General features: G+C 42.4%; 2 protein-coding genes across 10 annotated transcripts in view; one reads left to right on the forward strand and one right to left on the reverse strand.

Annotated features, from left to right (window-relative positions):
- The window catches only part of LOC131761417 (elongator complex protein 1), a 63390-nt gene extending 42685 nt beyond the window's left edge, over positions 1-20705 (reverse strand). The window contains exons 1-13 of one of the 9 annotated variants that reach the window (XM_067041007.1): positions 20452-20681; positions 17929-17970; positions 17585-17630; positions 16294-16456; positions 15347-15499; positions 13610-13691; positions 12434-12514; positions 9052-9137; positions 6847-6943; positions 6020-6110; positions 4813-4936; positions 3784-3877; positions 138-368 (exon numbers count right to left, since the gene is read on the reverse strand). In XM_067041007.1, the coding sequence (XP_066897108.1) occupies positions 138-368; positions 3784-3877; positions 4813-4936; positions 6020-6110; positions 6847-6943; positions 9052-9137; positions 12434-12514; positions 13610-13691; positions 15347-15499; positions 16294-16443 (1189 nt within the window). In that variant the 5' untranslated portion in view covers positions 16444-16456; positions 17585-17630; positions 17929-17970; positions 20452-20681. Of the gene's footprint in view, positions 1-137; positions 369-3783; positions 3878-4812; positions 4937-6019; positions 6111-6846; positions 6944-9051; positions 9138-12433; positions 12515-13609; positions 13692-15346; positions 15500-16293; positions 16457-17422; positions 17447-17584; positions 17631-17928; positions 18010-20451 lie in introns of those variants that run through there. The other 8 variants (XM_067041006.1, XM_067041008.1, XM_067041005.1 and 5 more) reach the window with 8 other exon arrangements.
- The window catches only part of LOC131761437 (elongator complex protein 1-like), a 447559-nt gene that overhangs the window by 65306 nt on the left and 361398 nt on the right, over positions 1-20855 (forward strand). The gene's annotated exons all lie outside the window — the stretch shown is intronic.

The following is a 20855-nucleotide window of genomic DNA, read 5'->3' on the forward strand; positions in this document are numbered from 1 at the left end:
AACAAGTAGAAACAAACCAAACAACCAGAATAATCAATCAAATAAAAATCCTGCACTGTTTTAGTCAAACTACCACATCTGCAGGCTCCTGGCTCAGGCCCCCTGCAGGCCCACGGACACACTTTTCAGCTCCTTACTTCCATCAACAACAGCCACATTTGCCATGTCACTTAAATTCTCTCCTGAGCTCCGGTCAGTCGTCCAGTGCCAGTCATAGCAGAGGTAATGCCAGCCTTGACAGAGAACATGCAGCCGGTATGGGTTCACTGGGTCCCACATCAGAGACACAATCTTGCTCTTCCCACAGGTGCTGAAGGGCAGGCTTTGCTTGAGATACCAGTGATAGTTTCCAACAGTCCAGAGCTGAACTGCAGGGGAAAATGAAAGGAAGGTCATCAGAGGCAGGGGTTGAGGACCAGACTTCGTACCACTTGCTAGAGAGGGAGAGGACACCCTTTTCTTCTTCAAGAGACCCTTTCTGCTCAGCCTCTTCATTAAGATAATAATATTAACAACAATTGTTAAAGTATAGTTTTTCATGAGGATAAAATATTAAGCATCAATAAGGCCAGAAGCATGTGTGTTCATTTCTACCTCTACTTTCAAACATTATGATCATGATGATGGAAGGCTCCTACCATAGGACAGTGCTTTAGTGAGTTGTTTTATTTTCATAAAGACTTAGAAAGAAGAAAATTTGGCAATTAGATTAAAAATATTAAAACACCCAATCCAAGAGCACGAGACTAGCATCACTATGTTGTATTACGCTTAAGACGCTTATTATTTTCTTCCAGGTGTTTTGCATGCAGTTATGTCCAAGGGAGATTAGCATGCAATTACCCTTAAAAGAACAAGACCAAAACCTGTAGAGCGCAGGAAATAGGAAGAAGTTGGTCAAAAAGTACAAACCCTTCAGTTATAAGTTCCAGAGATCTAATGTATAGCATGGGGACTACAGTTAACAATACTGTATTGTATACTTGAAAGTTGCTACGAGAATAGATTTAAAATGTTCTCACCAGGCTTCCCTGGTGGTGCAGTGGTTAAGAATCCACCTGCCAATGCAGGGGACACGGGTTCGAGCCCTGGTCTGGGAAGATCCCACATGCCACGGAGCAACTAAGCCTGTGCGCCACAACTACTGAGCCTGCGGTCTAGAGCCGATGAGCCACAACTACTGAGCCCGTGTGCCACGACTACTGAAGCCTGCATGAAGGCAAGTGGAGCAACTAAGCCCATGCACCACAACTACTGAGCCTGCGCTCTAGAGCCCGTGCTCCACAACGAGGGAAGCCACCACAATGAGAAGCCCGCGCACCACAACAAAGAGTAGCTCCTGCTCACCGCAACTAGAGAAAGCCCGCACGCAGCAACAAAGACCCAAGGCAGCCAAAAAAAAGTTCTCACCATAACAACAAAAATGGTAATTATGCGAAGTGAAGGATAAGTTAATCAACCTTATTCTGGTAAACATTTCACAGTACATGCATGTATCAAATCATCACACTGTAGCTCCTGAATGTACGTTACATGTCAATTATATCTCAATAAAGCTGGAAAAAAAAGACCTAATCATGTCAAAGCCAACCTCTGTTAAACAGATGACACACATCAATGAAGATTTTAATTATATTAAGGAATTTCTTTTCTTTAAACATCTCCCTGATCACTAATTTTTAACTCAGCAATCACAGCAAATCCAACCTAGTTCTCGAACGAGGCTACTACAATACTTCTAGCTCTGGGTTAAGTTAGACTCCAGGCTCAGGCTCTGTGAGCACAGACATTGAGGCTGTTCTTGCAGCTACACTTTTATCCTGATCATATCACAAGGCCAGCCATTAACACCTGGTTAATCAGTGGTTCTCAACTCTGGCTACACATTAAAAAATCACCTGGTGACTTCCCCGGTGGCACAGTGGTTAAGAATCCGCCTGCCAATGCAGGGGACATAGGTTCGAGCCCTAGTCTGGGAAGACCCCACATGCCGCAGAGCAACTAAGCCCGTGCGCCACAACTACTGAAGCCTGTGTGCCTAGAGCCCACGCTCCACAAACAAGGGAAGCCACTGCAATGAGAAGCCCACACAGCACAAGGAAGAGTAGCCCCCGCTCGCCGCAACTAGAGACAGTCCGCGCACAGCAACGAAGACCCAACACAGCCAAAAATAAATAAATAAATAAATAAAATTAAAACTAAATAAGTAAATAAATGTCGGTGTTTACAAAAAAAATCACCTGGAAGCTTTTTTTTTTTTAAATTTAATACTGATGTATAGTCCCCATTATAACACACTGAGAGCAACTCTGAAATAAGATATTGGTAGTATTTTTTTTTTCCTAAAGGTGCAGCCAGGGTCGAGAACTATTGTGTTGAATGAATAAATGAATGAATGAGCTTCTCAATAACATTTCAGTTAAAGTTCTATTTTTTTTTTTTTTTTTTTGTGTGTGGTATGCGGGCCTCTCACTGCTGTGGCCTCTCCCATTGCAGAGCACAGGCTCCGGAAGCGTAGGCTCAGCGGCCATGGCTCACAGGCCCAGCCGCTCCGCGGCATGTGGGATCCTCCCAGACCGGGGCACGAACCCGTATCGCCTGCATTGGCAGGCGGACTCTCAACCACTGCGCCACCAGGGAAGCCCTAAAGTTCTATTGATTAAAAAGTTTGAAAGCCACTCAGAAAATAATCAAGCAAATGAAAAGATTTATGAAAAAAATGTTCAATGCACTGCTATTGATGACAGTGAAAAATTACAAAACTTTAAATGTCTAACAACATAAGATTTAATAAACTGTAGCATAAATGAATATACAGCAATTTAAAATGACAGATAGATATCTGAAATGGAAAGTTTGTGACACACTGTAAAAGCAAGTTACAAAACTGCAGGTATCATACCTACATATTTAACAAAAATGAGATCATAGCTATACTGAGATGTATACGTAAAATCTGGAAGACAAGAAACTTTATATAGTGATTATTACTGAGTGACAGAATTATGGAAGAACTTTTCTTCTTTCCATCTTTATTTTCTAATGCTTTCACATATTACATATACACTGAAAAATACATATTTACAATTTGATTTGCAATTTAAAAGCTATAGAAGATTCTTACTTATATCTAATCTTATTTCTCTTTCACTTCCACAGTATTCCTTTGGCTAGCATTTTTATTTGCTACAGTGGTACCATCTATGAAGAGAAAGCACTGATGACTTGTGATGGTTAATTTACATGTCAACTTGACTAGGCTATGGCGTCTAGCTGTTTGATCAAACACTAGTCTAGACGTTGCTGGGAAGGTATTCTGTGGATGTGATTAACCTTTATAAGCAGCTGACTTTAAGTACAGCAGACTGCCCTCCATAATGTGGATGAATCTCATCCAAAGAGTTCATAGAGCCTTAAGAGCAAAAACTAAGGCCTCCCGTGGAAAATGGAATTTTGCCTCAAGACTGTAACAGAGAATCTTGTCTGAGTTTCCAGACTGTGGGCCTGTCCCAAAGATTTTAGACTCAAGATTGCAACATCAACTCTTCACTGAATTTCCAACCAGCCAGCTTACCCTGATTCTATTTCTCTAGAGACCCTGCCTGATACATAACTGAAATCCATCCCATCAAAAGCTAACCACTCCCTCATCTCTACCTACCCGCCTCAGTTATCTTTGATTCCATTACAAGACTGAGTGAAAAGGATAAAGGAAACTCCATGGCCTACTACTTTCAATTACATTTTGTGGGACAGAAGGCTGAGATACGAGAGCTGTCTTACCATAGGTTTTTAGAGTGGAATTTTCTTCCCTCTGAAGGTCTTCCAGCCAAACTGCAAGCACAGTGGAATCTGCATTCCAGAGAAGGTCATTAACCTAGTAGGGAAAAAAGACCTGTCACTGGCCTTTATGTATTTACCTCAAAATCTTTATGACAGCTAAATTCCCTGCTCTCACAAGTCAAATAATCCCATACCTGAGTTGATCCCTAGCTGGAAATTATTAACCTATGGAGTTACTAAACAAATCTCTGTCATCATATGTAGAGGACTTCAAAAAAAGGCATTATGTTTAAATACTTAACCAAATGAAGGTGACATTTTTAGACAATCAAGAATATTTGAATATGGACTAGGTATTAGATAATATTAAGGAATTATTACTAATTTTGTAAGGTATGATAATGGAATTGTGGTTATATAAAGAAAAATGTTCTCAACTGTTAGAGAAATGAATATTGAAAATATGATTTTAAAAATTAAAACCCTAGGAAATTTTTACAAAGTGTGTGGGAGGTGCAGAGAATGAAGAATAGATGAAAATAATTTTGCAAAATGCTGGTACATATCTGTTGAAAGTAAGTAATAGGTACATGGGAGTTCATTAAACTCTTCTCTCAACTTTTAATATGTTTAAATTTTTACATAATTATAAATTACCATGATTTGTTTCCGCTCCAACGAAGATCCAAATGGTACACAACCTCCTTAAGGTTTACATGTTAAAAGTGACAAGTATCTTTATCACTGGGAAGAATTATGCTTTTGTCAAAATAAACAATAAAAACTGGCATTTCTATTTCCTTTCTGTGATTTATCTAGGGTGAGGAAGGAATGCTATTTCTTCTCTACAAAATCTCCTTAGGAAAAACAATTTGGTTTATAAAAAAAAATTCAGTCATAGGAAGCCACTATTTTTATTACTGTCTACTCCAGGGCTTCTATTTACATACCCAAATCAAATACAAATCTTCTTCTCTATAGCTGTGGAAAGTCCTCTAAATTTGATGGTAAAACAACTCAGGCACCTACCTTAACCTCATCTTTGAGGAAAGGAAGTGTAAAATGTCCATGGAGAAGTCCATTTTTCTCAAAAAACACAACATCCTGCTGATTGGGTTTATCTTGCGTAGATGCAATCAAACTGCCTGAGGGCCTTAAAGCAAACCCAGAGTGTTAGAGCATCCAAAAGCTCATCCAGCTGGCTAAGAACAAGATGAAATTCAGAGAAACAATTCTTTCAGCAAAAACAAAAAGCCTCCATCCAAGGAAGTTTTAAATCCCATGTTTCCTGGCAAGCAGTCACCCTAGTGCGGGACTGTATCTGCCCAGAGGACAGAGTGCCTTTTCCTGATTTGCACAAGAGCTCTATTTGCCCACAAAGACTCATAGGTTTAGACTGCACTTGGGTGACTTTTTAAAAGAACCAATAAATTATTTAAACCATTCCCAGTATAATGTTCTAAAAAACCATAAACTATTTCTCTTTCAATTATATGACTTCAGCAATATTACATGCTCAAGGTAGGTAATTTTAAAGACTTCTTAATCTACTGAAAACACCTTGATCGCCCCCATCTTGTTTGTATTTGTCTCTAGAGTTTTAATTCAAATACATTTCTCTTTTCTCTGTCATCCAATTGCCACTCAAATACTGGTGGGAAACAGATGTCTAAAACCTAGAGACCTAGGTTTTGCCTGTAACAGATGCTGCTGAGGCAGAAAATATTTCTTCTGTCTATAATCAGTACAGCCATATATCATAAGCAGGTTGTGACCTGCACAAGGGTACTAGGCCAACAGGTGAATCGGGCCCAAATCCAGCCCACGTGTTCCTCAGCAAACAGGTCCCCTTAGTGTGGGAGTTTGTGCAGAGAAAGGAAGCCCTTTTCCTAGTTTTCACCGAAGCTCTGCTGCCCCACAGAAATTCACAGACTGCAACTTCCCTTCGAAGCACCACTTTCTGTTTTACACAGTGGCTTCATGTAGGCCCCACCTATAACCTACTAAATGTGTGGGCCTTGGAATGATGAGGTCTGTGAAGCTCAGAATCTACTATTCAAACCACATTCAGACTTCAGGGAACTAAAAAAGAAAGACATAGGCTTACAGCCAAATAAGAAAAAGTAATCATCTCTTTGTGTTTTACAAACACCTACATTCAGGAGGTACCACCACTCCCACCCTAGTACCAAGAAATTCTCTGGGAAGAAGTTACAAGGTTTCTTCTCCCACTCACTTCCAAGCCAGAGCAGGTCCTAGTCCTGCCACAGGCTCACTGGTTGACTGTAAAGCAAACTCCCGGCTCCACACTCTGACCTTTCGAGCCCCTGTGTAGTAGATAGAGGGAGAAAAACAACAACGGTAAAACTTAAAGCACTGTGATAAATGTTGTCAAGTCTGAACTTCCAAACACCTTCCTTTTTAATAAAAACTGTCATGGTTTCACAAAGCCGATTAGATGAATCTTGTTAAAAATTCGTATCCATGGCTTCCCTGGTGGCACAGTGGTTAAGAATCCGTCTGCCAATGAAGGGGACACGGGTTCAAGCCCTGGTCCAGGAAGATCCCACATGCCGCAGAGCAACTAAGCCCATGTGCCATAACTACTGAGCCTGCGCTCTAGAGCCTGCAAGCCACAACTACTGAGCCCACGCGCCACAACTAGGAAGCCTGCGCGCCTAGAGCCCGTGCTCTGCAACAGGAGAAGCCACTGCAATGAGAAGCAGGCGCATTGCAATGAAGAGTAGCTCCCGCTTTCCGCAACTAGAGAAAGCCCGTGCACTGCAACTAGAGAAAGCCTGCGTGCAGCAACAAAAGACCCAACGCAGCCAAAAATAAATAAATAAAATCAATTTATAAATAAATAATAAATTTTAAAAAAATTTAAAAATGCTTAAAAAAAATTCATATCCAACAGGTAGGAGGCTGGGCCAAATAGCCTCAAAGAACTCTTCTGATTCTTAGCTCTATATTCATTTAACACCTAAAGCAGCACCTCGTTACCTCATAGGTGTAATGAAAGAAAACCCTCAAAGCAAAAGGAAGAAAAATTTATTTCCATACCTGTCTCTGGGCAAACAACACTCACAGCAAAAAACTGTCCATCACCGCGCCAGGTAACTTGTGGTCTATGGTCATCCCAGGGCAAAGCAGACTCGTGCTAAAGAGGAAAAAACACAAATGTTACTGGTGGCCTTAAATGGCCCAGACTCAAACAAGCCTCAGGCTATTAAAGTTAAATCTTTTATATAAGGTTTAAGCTATCTAGAAATCGAGTTTCACAGAATCCTCAGGAACCCTTCCAGAAGGGCCCTTAGACCCAGAAATCAAGAGAAAAGAACTTCAAATCAAACCAAACAAAATCTTTCTCTGGACATTAAAAGTGGCCTCCAAACACAGCAACAGGGAAAAAGAGCTACAAATCTATATATTAAAAATAACGAGCTGAGGAATCTATCAGGTAACTATATAAGGAAATTAATGTTTGTCTAAATGTAAGAGGGTAGAGTTTTATTCACTGAGTAAACTTCACAATGCTGCACAGAAGAGTTAAGAAGATGAGAGGAATGTGGGCAGGGAAGAGCCAGAGGAGATAAAGCCAGCAGCAGTGATGAAAACATGGGCAAGCTCCGCATTCTGCAGCACCGAAAGAAGAAAGGTTTCCAGTTCCACTTGCATCTCAGCCCCGAAAGCCTTCAAGACAGAAGGCAATTCTGTGGGGTTGGGGACAAATGACCACCTGAGCATCCATCATCACATTCCAGTGACAGGCTAAGTCAGAATGGTGCTAGTGCCACAAGCTGCACAGTAGGGAATACACAGCAGCCTAACAAGATTTATTCTCAATGAAACTGCCCTGTGGTATACACAAACTTCCTCTAGTGAAGGGTTAGGAGACAATATGAGTTACACGGAATGTAGCCAGAAATAAATTAAGGATGGAAAATGTAACGGCAGGCAGTGTATGATTTCATCTAACCTAGAAGGTCAGCTCAGGGAAATCTCCACATATTAATATAGACAAAGTGCTTCCATTTGTTCAGGCCCACATCTGGGGATTATCCTCAATTCCTCTCTCTCTCTCTTACCCTACATCTGATCTATTATCAATAAATCCTGTAGCCCTATCTTCAAAATGTATCCAGAAAGAAGGAAAACATAGTGTCATCCAGGAAGAGAAATCAGGAAAAAAAAGACTAATATATACATATGTAGGAAAAGTATAAAAACATGCACGTGAATGATCAACAGTGAATGCAGGGCAGCAGCTCCTTTTGGGGAGGAAGGGGGAGGGTATCAGGAAGGGATACTGAGTGTTTCATTTCTGTCTGTGGTGAGTTATTTTTTAAAAAAGAATATTGGTGATAACTATTCTCTATGTGAAAAAATAATAACAAAACAACTGGGCAATAAAAAAGAAAAAAGGATCTTTCTAGAATGACTCATTCCCTAAGGTCTCCAAACAGCCTGTTTTACTACAGCAGAAGAGATCTGTCCATTACCGCCCTCCACCTGTGAAACAGAGCAGGACCCGATGGGCCTCCTAACCCCATGTCCTCAGCCTGCCTTTTGTCTGCAGAAAAACTTTAGCCAAACAGTAAGTTTAATCAGAGAAGTGAGAAAATGCAGAAACAAAGCAAAACAGTCCAACATGACTAAATAATAATCGTTTAGGCATTAAGCAGTCAAGGACCTTTTTAGTTCCTCCTCAAGGGCTACAGATAATATTCTGAGCCATATCCTGTGAGCTGTCTTACAGATACTGAAACCGCCACCAGGTGGAAGAAATTAACTACATGATGACCAGACTGTGGCCATGACATAAGCTGCAACAAATCCAAGAATTGGCCTCAAAGACATGGGAACAAACCGACCCTGGAAGTAAAGACTAACTGTACTTAATAATCAAGATGATGCTGGTCAGACCACCGCATGACCAATTTCAAGATGACTGTCAGAGCTGACTGTACTGTTTCTGCATGTAGCCCCCCGCCCCAGCCTTTAAAGCTCTTGCCCACTGGTTGTCAGGGAGGGGAGTCGGCCTTTGGACAAAAATTGCCCCCCCTAACCCTCCCACCCCCCAGTTGCTGGCATCCAGCGGAATAAAGCAAACTTTCCTTTCCACCAACCTTGCCTCTTTATTGGCTTTAGAGCAGTGAGCAGCCGGACCCCACTTTTGGTAACACCTGGACACCTAAGAGCTCCTGGTGGGTAGCAGAACTTCTATTTGTTCCAAAGAAGGTTCTTTATCCATCAGACCAACCTTACCATTTGCATCTGAAAGGCGGCTTGCCTGCCTTCTGACCCATGGAACTGCGTCTCCTTCCTGCCCCAGCCAACAGTGATGAACTTGCCTAGAGAACAAGCGAGTGAGAATATGCAAGACAACCAATAAGCTAAATAAAATAAAAGCAGTTTCACAGCTGTTCTTCATGAAGTTGGGTCCTCTGAGACCTCTCAATAGATTGACCAGCAGTCAATATTTTAAAAACCTATGTTCCATATTATATACTGAAGTGATTTTGAAGACTCTGAAATGTCCTTATTTTGGAAAGAGCTCTACTGCCATCGTATATAAATTCCCTTGATGACAGTCAGCAATCCATCCCCACTCTACAAGGAGAATGAAACATGAAGAATCTATGCAATACGTCCACAGATAACAACACATAAAACTCAAGAAGATAAGAGCTGCGAATATAATTCCGATCGTAAGTGTTCAATCCACTGAATGTATCCAACCTCCCTGCCAGTGCTGGAGGAGACCATGATTATGGAATTCAAGCCCTCAGAGACAGAGACTGAGACCCCCTAGTGACAGAGGCCAAAATTAGAACACAGGGCTTCTGCCTTCCAGGCTGGGCTTCTTTCTAAATTATAATGCTGATCTTACATAAAATGTAAAGTCAGTTGCTGAAATAATGCAGCCTTCTGTTCCTGAAGGTAGGATCTGGCATCCACCTATAAGAGGTACTACAGAGATGCCCCTGAAAGAATCGGCCAGATCCAGGACCCAATATTTCCCTCCTACAACTGATGCTGATTCTGACGAAGCAGAGCTGTTTATAATTTCTGTAAATTATGGGTCAGCATGACCGTTTCCTGTCCGCTCAGCTTGGGCACGTCCAAGTATTGTAGTATCCCAAAGCATTCCTTGCTGCTGTATACAAATAGTAGTGCCTATCCTGGTGCACACCCCTGGGCTTCTATCCAAAATTTCCACAGAGAGATAAAGGGTCAAGGAGCGAAGCAAGACAACTTTTCCAGTGGGACCAGATGATAAGTGGTGGAGTTACAGCAGGAATCAGCAAACTACAGCCTGCATTTGCTTTTACAAATAAACTTGTATTGGAACACAGCCATACCCATTTCTCTATGTACTATCTTAAGTGCTTTCACACTACATCAGCAGAGTTGAGTAGCTGCAACACAGACCATATGGCCTGAAAGCAGAAAACAATTACTATCCAGTTATTTACAGAACAAGTTTGTCCACACTTGGATTCGAAGAAAAGTATTTATTCACCACTCCACAGAGTGACTTTTTGTACTGACAAATACATTTCTAAGACCTAAGACCCTGACTTGGACTCCCTCTCCTTTGATTTACTCTATTAGACTTCTTATGAAAAAGTCGGTGGGGTGAGCCAGGCCCAGAGCACTTTCCCATGCAAAGATGTGTTGGTTACTACCTCTACGACTATCCTCAAAGCTGGACGCCCCAGGGTCCCACCCCGGGACCTAGATCCAGCACCATACCTGCTCCCTGAGCAAACGTATCTAATCCCAAGATTGTAAAGATTCCCCACATGCCAATGACTCCCAGTCCACAGCTCTGGCCTCTCCTGAGCTTCAGCCCCTTCTACTCACCTGCTTTACTTGGTGATCCCATATGGCCCTTAAACAAATGCAAGAAGGAACTCATCACCCACCCCTTACAGACCAGCACTTCCCCACCTTCCCTCTCAGATACTGACATCTTTATTTCCACCACCTGAGCTTCTGGCTAGAATCCTACTAAACTTTCTTCTTCACCTTACATACCCACCCCTATTTATTTCACCTTCTAAACTGGTATTTCTCAAACTAGCTAGGGCAGGAGGGGAACCATACACACATATTCCAAAAAAGTTTCTCATAATTCCAAAAAAAGTACTCCTATCCTCATTGAGAACAAAATTTTCCTGCATTTTCCCCTTTTCTAGTCCCACACCACCTTCTTTATCTCTCACGTGGATTCCTGTAGCAACCTCCTACCAGATCACTCTGTCTCGTCTCTTCCCTCTCCACCAATCAATCTTGCATCATCAGAACCTTTAATGACTGATCTCCTGTAACTTAATGTCCAAACTCCCTATCAAACTTAATCAAAATCCCTCCCCTTTATTTCACTGCACATCCATGCCCTGTCACTAGGCAATGCTGAAGTACTCACAGTTGCCTGAATAAGCCATGCTGTGTCAAAGGCTTCTATGAAACATCCCTGCCTTGGAATGAACTAATTCACTTGCTTAGACCACTCCCCCACCCTCAACCCTCATCTACCCAACACCAAGTCAGCCAAAACTCAGCTCCAGTCGGCCTCCTCTGGGAAGCCTTCTGTCCCCATTACTCCCTTTCCCTCCTTATGCTACCCTAATACCTGCACATCCTGTTATTATTGACTCCTCAAGGGAAAAGATGAATTAGCCACAGCACCAAACACACTGCTGGGTTCACACTACCTACCTCAAACATTACTTCTGAATAAATTATTATTTTTTAAAAATTATTATTATTATTATTATTTTTGTGGTATGCGGTCCTCTCACTGTTGTGGCCTCTCTCGCTGCAGAGCACAGGCTCCGGACGCGCAGGCTCAGCGGCCATGGCTCACAGGCCCAGCCGTCCCGCGGCATGTGGGATCTTCCCAGACCGGGGCACGAACCCGTGTCCCCTGCATCGGCAGGCGGACTCTCAACCACTGCGCCACCAGGGAAGCCCATAAATTATTTTTGAATGAATAAATGAGTAGCACTTTTCTAAATGATTTCTTAGTAGAACGAGAAGTCATGAAGTTAGACCTCAGCCAAAGTTAAAATACCATCTCCCCCATCCTTCTCCTCAATCAGGACAGCTACCTGGTGCCCTGAAGTTGGCCAGAGCTTCTTACACTCAATAAACATCTCCACTCTTCTCCTCTTCAATACTTCCACAGCCTAATGCCCATATCACCTCAGCTAGATCTTAGCAAGAAAACAGTATGATGGGTCCCATGAAAATTCAGGTCTTATCAGTAAGAACAAAAATCAGCCCTCTATCCTGCCTCTCTCTTCTCCCCAAAATTGTACCTCAGAAATGCTCTCCTTATTCTAGCTAGTACAGTCCTTGTCATTAAACTCCCTGACTAAGCCTGTCCTGGGGTTTGGGCAACAACTACCCAGGTAATTCTAAGCACAGATTCCTATTCCCCAAGTTATTGACAAAGCCAGTTCTCAGACTTGGAGAGGCACCAGAGGTACGCCTTTTAAAATCTGGAATGAACTAAAGGAATTGGGCTATCAGTCAATGAATTAAGTTGGGATTTAAGCTTCATAATTCTTTGGGCTTATGATGTGGCTATCAGTGTGCAAGACAAGTCACAAAATGGTTCCAACAAAGCTATACTTACTTTCACCAAAATCATCCTGGTGGATTTGCTGTTCCATGATTGGTTCAAACTCTTTTGTCATCATAATTAGGGTCTGTTGACCTTGGAGGAGCACAAACAAGAATGATTTTGTTCCCATTTAGCAAATCTGCCATTCCGTAAGTTATCTATAGCACTGGAAGCTACTGAGCTGGAGTGGAGGAGTTTAGAGTCTAAACAGGGAAGACAGAATTTATTCAAAATGTTCTGACTCTCATTTTTTTTTTGGGGGGGGGGTACACGGGCCTCTCACTGCTGTGGCCTCTCCCGTTGCGGAGCACAGGCTCCGGACGCGCAGGCTCAGCGGCCATGGCTCACGGGCCCAGCCGCTCCGCGGCATGTGGGATCTTCCCGGACCGGGGCACGAACCCGTGTCCCCTGCATCGGCAGGCGGATTCTCAACCACTGCTCCACCAGGAAAGCCCCTGACTCTCATTTTTAAAAAAAGTTTTGGGGCTTCCCTGGTGGCGCAGTGGTTACGAGTCCGCCTGCCGATGCAGGGGACACGGGTTCGTGCCCCGGTCCGGGAGGATCCCACATGCCGCGGAGCGGCTGGGCCCGTGAGCCATGGCCGCTGAGCCTGCGCGTCCGGAGCCTGTGCTCTGCAACGGGAGAGGCCACAGCAGTGAGAGGCCCGCGTACCGCAAAAAAAAAAAAAAGTTTTGACTGGTTAAGTCACCTACTTCTTATTCTCAGCTATTTATGTACGTCAAGCTAACATTAAAGTCCACATAGCCCTCTTCCACTAACTTCAACGATTTAGTCGGCAAGATCTCTCTTCAAATGTGTACCTCATCAGGGTGCTAGTTTGCAGAAACTCATCTGGAATGAAAAGACTTAAGGGAAAAAAATAGGACTGGGAGAGCAGTTCTTAGAATCAGTAGATTTTATGTAGCAACTCTTCCTCTTAGAGTAAGTTAAATATTGCTGACATTTTAAACCATAACTATGGACCTTAGCAGCAACTTTTAAAAACAATATATTAAGAAGTAAAACTTAACTCAAAAACACCACATTCCCTATAGATTATCATGTTGGTATCCTTGTTCCAAGAAATGGTTTTTTTTTGAAACCTAAGCACCCTAAAACTTAAGCCTGTGAGATATTAGGCGTCATGTTTTATAAAAGTCAAGAATTAGGGACCAGTGACAGGCTTACCTGTGGCAAGAAGCACAAGCTCTTGGTCAGGACTCCAACTCATGACACAGATACCACTGGCTACACTCCCGACACATTCCAGCTGAGAGAGACATTTTAAAATGTTAAGGGAGATATGAAAATATAAGCATCTCCGTAAATATTTACGATGACCTTAATCAAAACAATTAACAAAACACACAAAGGTGAAATTATTCAGTGAACATTTATTCAGTAACGGGTATTAAAAGACCAGTCATGATACAGACCATCGGGACTGGAAGTGACTACGGCCACCACTCCATTCCTCCCGTTAAGGACAGAAAAGATGCCTCTACAGTAGGGTTAGGGATGTAACTGAGCTCTCTGGGAATTAAGTGGGGGCTCAGAGCAGAGACTGACAAGTGGCCCAGGACAGTCCAGGAAAGCTTCTCGGAGGAGGTGCTTTGAAGGGTAGGAATAGGGTCAGGAGGAAGAGACTGGGGGGAAAATGTGCAGTTAAAAAGAGCACTTAAAAATCAGCTGCAACTAGAGCCTAAGGCATACATATACACACAGGAATGATGGGGTGGGAGGTGAGGCTAAAAAGGAATTTGGGGAACAGACAGTGAGAGGTCTTATAAGGCACAATAAGGAACATGGATTCTGTCTTGCAGACACTGTGATGCCACAAACGTGGAGGATCAGCACCATCCGGTGGAGACCGATGGATCAGAGGAGCTCAGTAATTAGGAAAAAAATTCGACAAAATGCTTTCAAAGTAAAAGCATACCTCTTAAATGTGAGAAATACTAAATAAGTTATACTTGATGGCTTTGATATTTCTCACCATGAACTGAGAATAAGATTTATTGTTGTACTAAATGGAACCGTTAAAAGCAAAGGTGCCAGATTTAGACTGCCAGGTTTAGACTGTTTGACCTTAGCCTAGTCATTTAAGCCCTCTGTGCCTCAATTTCCTCTTTTGAAGAACAGAAAAATAACAATCTACCTCATAAGGCTGTAGTGAAGATTAAATACAATTCTGCATGAAAAACACGTGAAAAAGTGCCTGGCACATTGTAAACATTTAATAAATGTCAGCTGCTATTATTATCCTATGATTAGTAATATGACTTGTGACACATCCATGTTAAAGAGATCACAACAAAGGGAGTAATCAACAAAGTTTAAAATGCTGTCAAGAAGGTGAGGATAGAAATCCAGAAACTCAGCCTTATGCTAAGTCGAGAAGGAGGCAAATGGTTGAAATCTATCTTCTCTGGTAGTCTTAAGATGTGCACATAATGACAACATATCACCTTAGCACCTGTAGTTCAGAGACTCTTAAAGTTAGCCATCAAGGAGAGGCTTATTCAGCATTCATAAAAGAAAACATAAGCCATAAAAACATTTCAAAGACTTCATAAACTGAGAAATAAAAGTTACAACTCAGGATCAGATTCTAGTAAGAGGTGAGCTATACCATACAAGAATGGCCAGATTTGGGTTTTTGTTAAGTTATTTGGAATGTTCTGATTGTTCTAATTAATAAATGCAGTAGACAAAACTGAGTTTTAGAAGAATCCTGAAATATAGCTAAAGCCATGTCAATAATTTTCTGTAAAGAATTATATAATGGAAAGACTTCAATTTGCAAAATCCTTAAATATTATGGCTCCTGACATTTTAAACTTCTACGAAAAACTAGTGACATGAAACAAAAAAAGGCGTTTGAGGATGCCTAAGATTTCCTCCTCACTGGTCTCTTCCACTTACCTGCTGTGTGTTGAGATTGCAAAGTAGGACATCTCCAGAAGCTGTGGCCACACACACAGACTCATGATCCAGCAACTCCTGAATACCAACAATGCAGCCACTTCCATCCTCTGGGAGAAAGCCTTCTGTCACCAGAGGAATTTCATTTTTCACCTTTCACCAAAACAAACAAATAAGCAAATTAAGTCAATCTACTTTCAAGAACAATTCATCACACTTCCAGAAATACTTTTTAATGCTTCTTTTATAATATAAAAGCTTTCAAAAATGTTTTTTTCCTAGATTAAAACCCAAACTTTCACTTGAGAAATTTCACAACACTACCATCTTTAACACAAAACACAGTTCATGTGACCTTTGTGCCAAGCAAACATAAAAGCCTGGTATCTTTGAAAATATCCAATAAAACATGAAGCTAATAACTATGATTTTCTAAAATGTATACAGTATATGGGGAAAAGGGACTAAGAATGTAATCACCTAAAATACATTAGTAGCAAAATATAATTAAGGGAAGATATCAGAATCAACCTAAAGAGCTTTTCAATATACATACGCTCAAGCTCAAGAAGTGAAGAATCTGATGTAGTTGGTATGAAATAGAGATTGAAACAATTTTAAAAGCACTACAGGAAATTTTCACCTGCATTCCCACTTGAGAACTGTTAATAGATAGTATTTACATGGTAGAAAGGGTAAAAAGTAGTGCACCCCGCAAAATACGTCAGAGCTTTGACAGCTTAGCTTAAAACAGAAGCAAATTAAAAGACAGGGTACTAGTTAGGTCTAATATGACATAAGTATAAAGTGAAGGGAGCATTCATTGCGGGGGGGGGGGACACGTAAATTCAGAAAGATTTAAAGGAAAGACTATTTGGGGAAGCGAGTTTGGAAAAAGACAAGTCAAGAGTCATGCCAAGTGCTAGCAACCTCCATCAATAGCTTACCTCTCTTGTGACAGGGTCTACTTCTATCAGTCCATGTTCTGAGCCAATGAGCACTGTGTCCTGTTCAGTTCGGAGAGAGAAGCACTGAGGTCTCCCTGGAGCCTGAATATCCCTGAACTCCAAGCTCCGAAATAACTTTAGATTTCTCATGATGAAGCGACTCCTGAAAGTACAAATATCTCTTGATGAAGCTTTAATTTCTCTGAGAAATAGAAACAGCTTAGTAGTGATAAATCACACTCCAATATAAGCAAAATGATTCAGGGAGCAGAGAAGTTAGAAAAACCATGAAAAAAAAGATCTAACCTGAACCCACACAGAGATAAGTGGTAGCAACCTAACCAATTGTGTAAATCTATGGTCTACAAATTGAGGCTGTGACATCTATTTTACGTTTTCACTCTTTGAAAGAGGCAAGATTCTCAACTTCAGAGTTTTTTCTTCAAAGAAGATTTAACATCAGTTATTCTGAAGGAAAGTTGAGAAGAATGCAATGAATGAGAAAACATTTTATTTTTGCACATGAGGATATTTTTATAACTTGACAGATTTACAAAATAATACAAAAATCCACATATATACTGGCAGTTGAAGAAAATAAAATTACTTTAATATAACCAACTACATTTATTTATAAACTGGCTCTATATCTTCATTAAAAAATTAAAATTGAAATCAAACATAGAAATAAAGAAAAGCATTTATGGGACTTCCCTGGTGGAGCAGTGGTTAAGACTGCGCTCCCAATGCAGGGAGCCCGGGTTCAATCCCTGGTCAGGGAACTAGATCCCACATGCATGTCGCAACTAAGAGTTTGCATGCCACAACTAAGAAGCCCACATGCCGCAACTAAGGAGCCCGCCTGCTGCAACTAAGGAGCCCAAGTGCCGCAACTAAGACCCAGCACAACCAAATAAATAAATATTTTTTTAAAAAAGAAAAGCATTCATTGTTCTCAGGGAGAAAAGAAGACACTATGAAATCACAACAGTATACTTCAAAATGATGACCAACAATTCGAGGAGCTTGATAACCTGATATAACTACTTCACATTACTCCACTTTCCTGGGCTGATTTTCACCAGGGCAATAGAAAAGCTGAGAAAAGAACGATCAATAGGAAATCTACCTTGGTCTGACAAAATCAGACTTGTTTTAACGTATAACATTACCTAGGAGGAAAAAAATGTTAATGTGCTGTGTATTTATATTCAGACCCCTTTAAGGTTTATACTGTAATTGGAAGTCTCTAACTTATGTTAGGGGTAACAATTACACAGACCACACTGACCTTCTTGTCACCTTAATCCAAGGTGAATTCTCTCATCTTGCATTTCCTACTTATGACAATGAAAGAATAAACATGAATTAATCCTTATACTACAAAGCAGATAAAATGTTAAGTGTAATATGAGTGAGACGACATAAAATGTGGGTTAAGAGGAATGCAAGCCCACACGGTGGAAGTGAGGAAGAGAATCAAGGCAAACAATAGTTTTGTGAGCTTTCATGACAGTTATATTCAAGGACTTCTAGAAATTATTCGAACCTGTATTATACCATGCAGACTTTTTATTTAGATCTAATTCTATACAGAAAGCTTGGGTTTTTGAAAGCATATAAAAATTACATTACCTTTCATCTTTAAATAACATAAAGACGACCACTGACATAGATCTGAAAGGATGGGTAGATTTGAGATGAGAGGATGTCTGGCTAGAGGGGAGTAAACACGGGACAGAGTAGCAAGAGGTGAAAACAGGTGTCAGAGGACCAGATGTATTTCAACCTGGTTTAGCTAATAATTATTATGCTGTTATTGTTGCCATGATCAGAGCATCAAAATGTCTCCCTGTGAACTTGGAGTCTATTCACCAACAATCTGTGGAGCTCTGGGGTCTGTGAACCCCAGCATAAGAATTTGGAAGGCAAAGGCAGAAGGAGATGAGGAGGACTCCCTTTTTCCTGTTACCTTGCTGTTTCAGTCAACGTCACTCCAGCAATGGGCCTTCATCCTTCCAGGGGCCCTTGGTCCCAGCCTCTGGCACTCCCATGACTAGTATGATAACTACCACCCCAGAGGTACCAGCACTAACCAGGTAGGTGCTCCCTCCAGGTGCCTGAAATCTAGTAACATGGAGCTCCTCCTCTGAATTCCAGAGCTATCAACACCAGCTTTCCAATGCCTCTCCTCCAAGGTCATGATAACCCCAACGGTTTCCCTTCTTTTGATCCTCAGACCTAGCTAAGTGTTGTAACTTCTTTCATCAGTTTACTTTTTTAATTACTTCACTGCTCCCTTTTGCTTTTTGTTCCTCCAGCAGGTATTTAACCAATTCTTCGTATTAAATTCTGTTGAAATATTGTGTGGTTTCTACTTTCCTGACTGGACCCTGACTGACTGAGTTCTCAAATCACTGAGCTTTCAAAATCACCAGCCAAGTGTCATAGGGAAGAACCTTTTGTATTCTATTACAAGTTAATCACTAAAGGGATGCAGCCTATAAGCTAAAATTATACATAATGACCCAACTCTCAGAACCCTGACTCCCAGGTAATGAGCATTAAGCTAAATTACTTTTGTTTAGCTCACGAGAAACATCCTGACCAGGCCCACCTGTGAAAGACTGCAGGGAGGAAGAAATTAACACATCCCCTCTAGAGGCTGATGGGAACCAGGAAATGTTTGACTTTACTCTCTCCCCTTTTAGTATAAAAGAAGCCTGAATTCTAACTCAGGCAAGATGGGTCTTTGGGGGCAAGAGCCCACCATGTTTGTTTGCTGGCTTTCCGAATAAAGTCGTTATTCCTTGCCCCAACACCTTGTCTCTCGATTATTGGCCTGTCGTGTGGTGAGCAGTACGAGCTGAGGCTTGGTAACACAACGGCAGCTCAGCATTCATCTCCCTCCTCCCCGACCCTTCCAGCCTCAAAATGAACTTCTCTAAAATTTCACACCTATCAGCCTTATTCCCTTACCTTCTCAGAAGTGTCCTACTCTTTTTCAAGACCAGCAAAGGAGAACCCTCCAAACTCCCCCAGGACCTTGGCTTATTGGTACCCTTTCTTTTACATCCGCAATGTCCAACTCCCCTGACCTCAAATGACTCCTCCTTTCTCAGCCCTTAAATGTGCTAAAGATCTCTCCACACCAAAGATCAATTCTCGATCCTCTCTGAAATTTCTGACAACTCCTCTATTTTCTTCCCTTACTCCTTCATCCATCCACCTCTTGGCTAATTATCATGCCCATGACCACAAGTACCAAACAGATCACAAATATGCTTAGTAGATCTAAACGTCCAGCCCTGGCCCTCCCTAAACTGAACACTAAACTCACATTTTCAACCTCCTGCTGTTACCACAAGGATTTCTCAAAAAGCACATCAAATGCAACCTGTTAAATGAAGTACCTGCTATTCTCCACCGAACTAGTTTCCCCTTTGGGGACATGGCATTCCTACTTTCTCTGTCCTCCAAGCTGAAACTGTGTCTGCTTCCCTTTTGCCCACACTTTCACAGTAAACTATTCACTGGTTACTGCCCTGCCTGTCAATGTACGGTTTGAATCCTTCACATAGTACCGTAATCCTACGATCCGGTTTGTGGCTTACATCAAATACCGACTGAGCACTTGCTAAGTGCTAGTTCTGGACAAGAGATGACTGACAGTTACCATCTCCTCAGAGGTCACAGCTTAACGGGGGAGAGGGCCACATAAGATACCACATTACATGGAGATGCACAGGGGCAACATCTCCAAGGAAAAGTTGCAGATGCAAGAAGGGACTCGCAGCACAGCACCTGAACTTCTCTCTATTACCATCAGCTTCTATTATGCACTGCTGCGCTTTAATTGGTTCGGCGGTATAGTCTGCAACTGCAAGGAATCCGGAGACTGGGTAAGTGTGCAGCTGGGGGAGCAGCATATCATTCCCCCTTCTGCCGCGCCGCGCCCTCTGATGGCCGCGGGTGCAGCAGGCGGCGAGTCTGCAGAAAGAGAACTCAAGGAGGGCAGAGGTGGTCAAGCCGCACTTCATTCCCAGACCAGCAGCAGGCAGCGGTTGGGCGCTAGGGGGTCCCCTTCACCAGGACACCCTCTAGCGGACAGGGCCCGTTTCCTTATCCCCACCCCAGCTAGGCCGCTCGAACGCTCACCTACGCCGCGCTCTGAGGACCCCCAAACAGCGGTGCGTCCGCCCAGGGCTGCGCACGCGCCTCTCTCTGACCGTGCTTCTAAGCTCTCACGACGCACACTGGGTCTCCGAGCCGCCAGGCCGCTCGAGCCCCTCCGGTAGTAGCTGAAGCCAGGCGGAGGGGCGACCTGCGAAATAAGTACTCGCAAGCGAAGATAGCCCCACACGCGCCGAGCGGCGCCGGAGTGACGTCACGCGCCGGAGGGGGCGTGGCCTGCCTTCTCCGTCTCCCCCGCAAAGATATACGTGGAGCTGCGCTGGCCACCGCCCCCTATCCCTACATCCTCTTGCCCAGCCTATTGTATTTGACCCTCACCTTGACGTCAGACCCCAAAGCTCAGTAAGGGGCGCCGGTGGGTGGAGCCT

This window comes from Kogia breviceps, chromosome 8 (genome assembly GCF_026419965.1).
Source record: "Kogia breviceps isolate mKogBre1 chromosome 8, mKogBre1 haplotype 1, whole genome shotgun sequence".
Taxonomy (NCBI): domain Eukaryota; kingdom Metazoa; phylum Chordata; class Mammalia; order Artiodactyla; family Physeteridae; genus Kogia; species Kogia breviceps.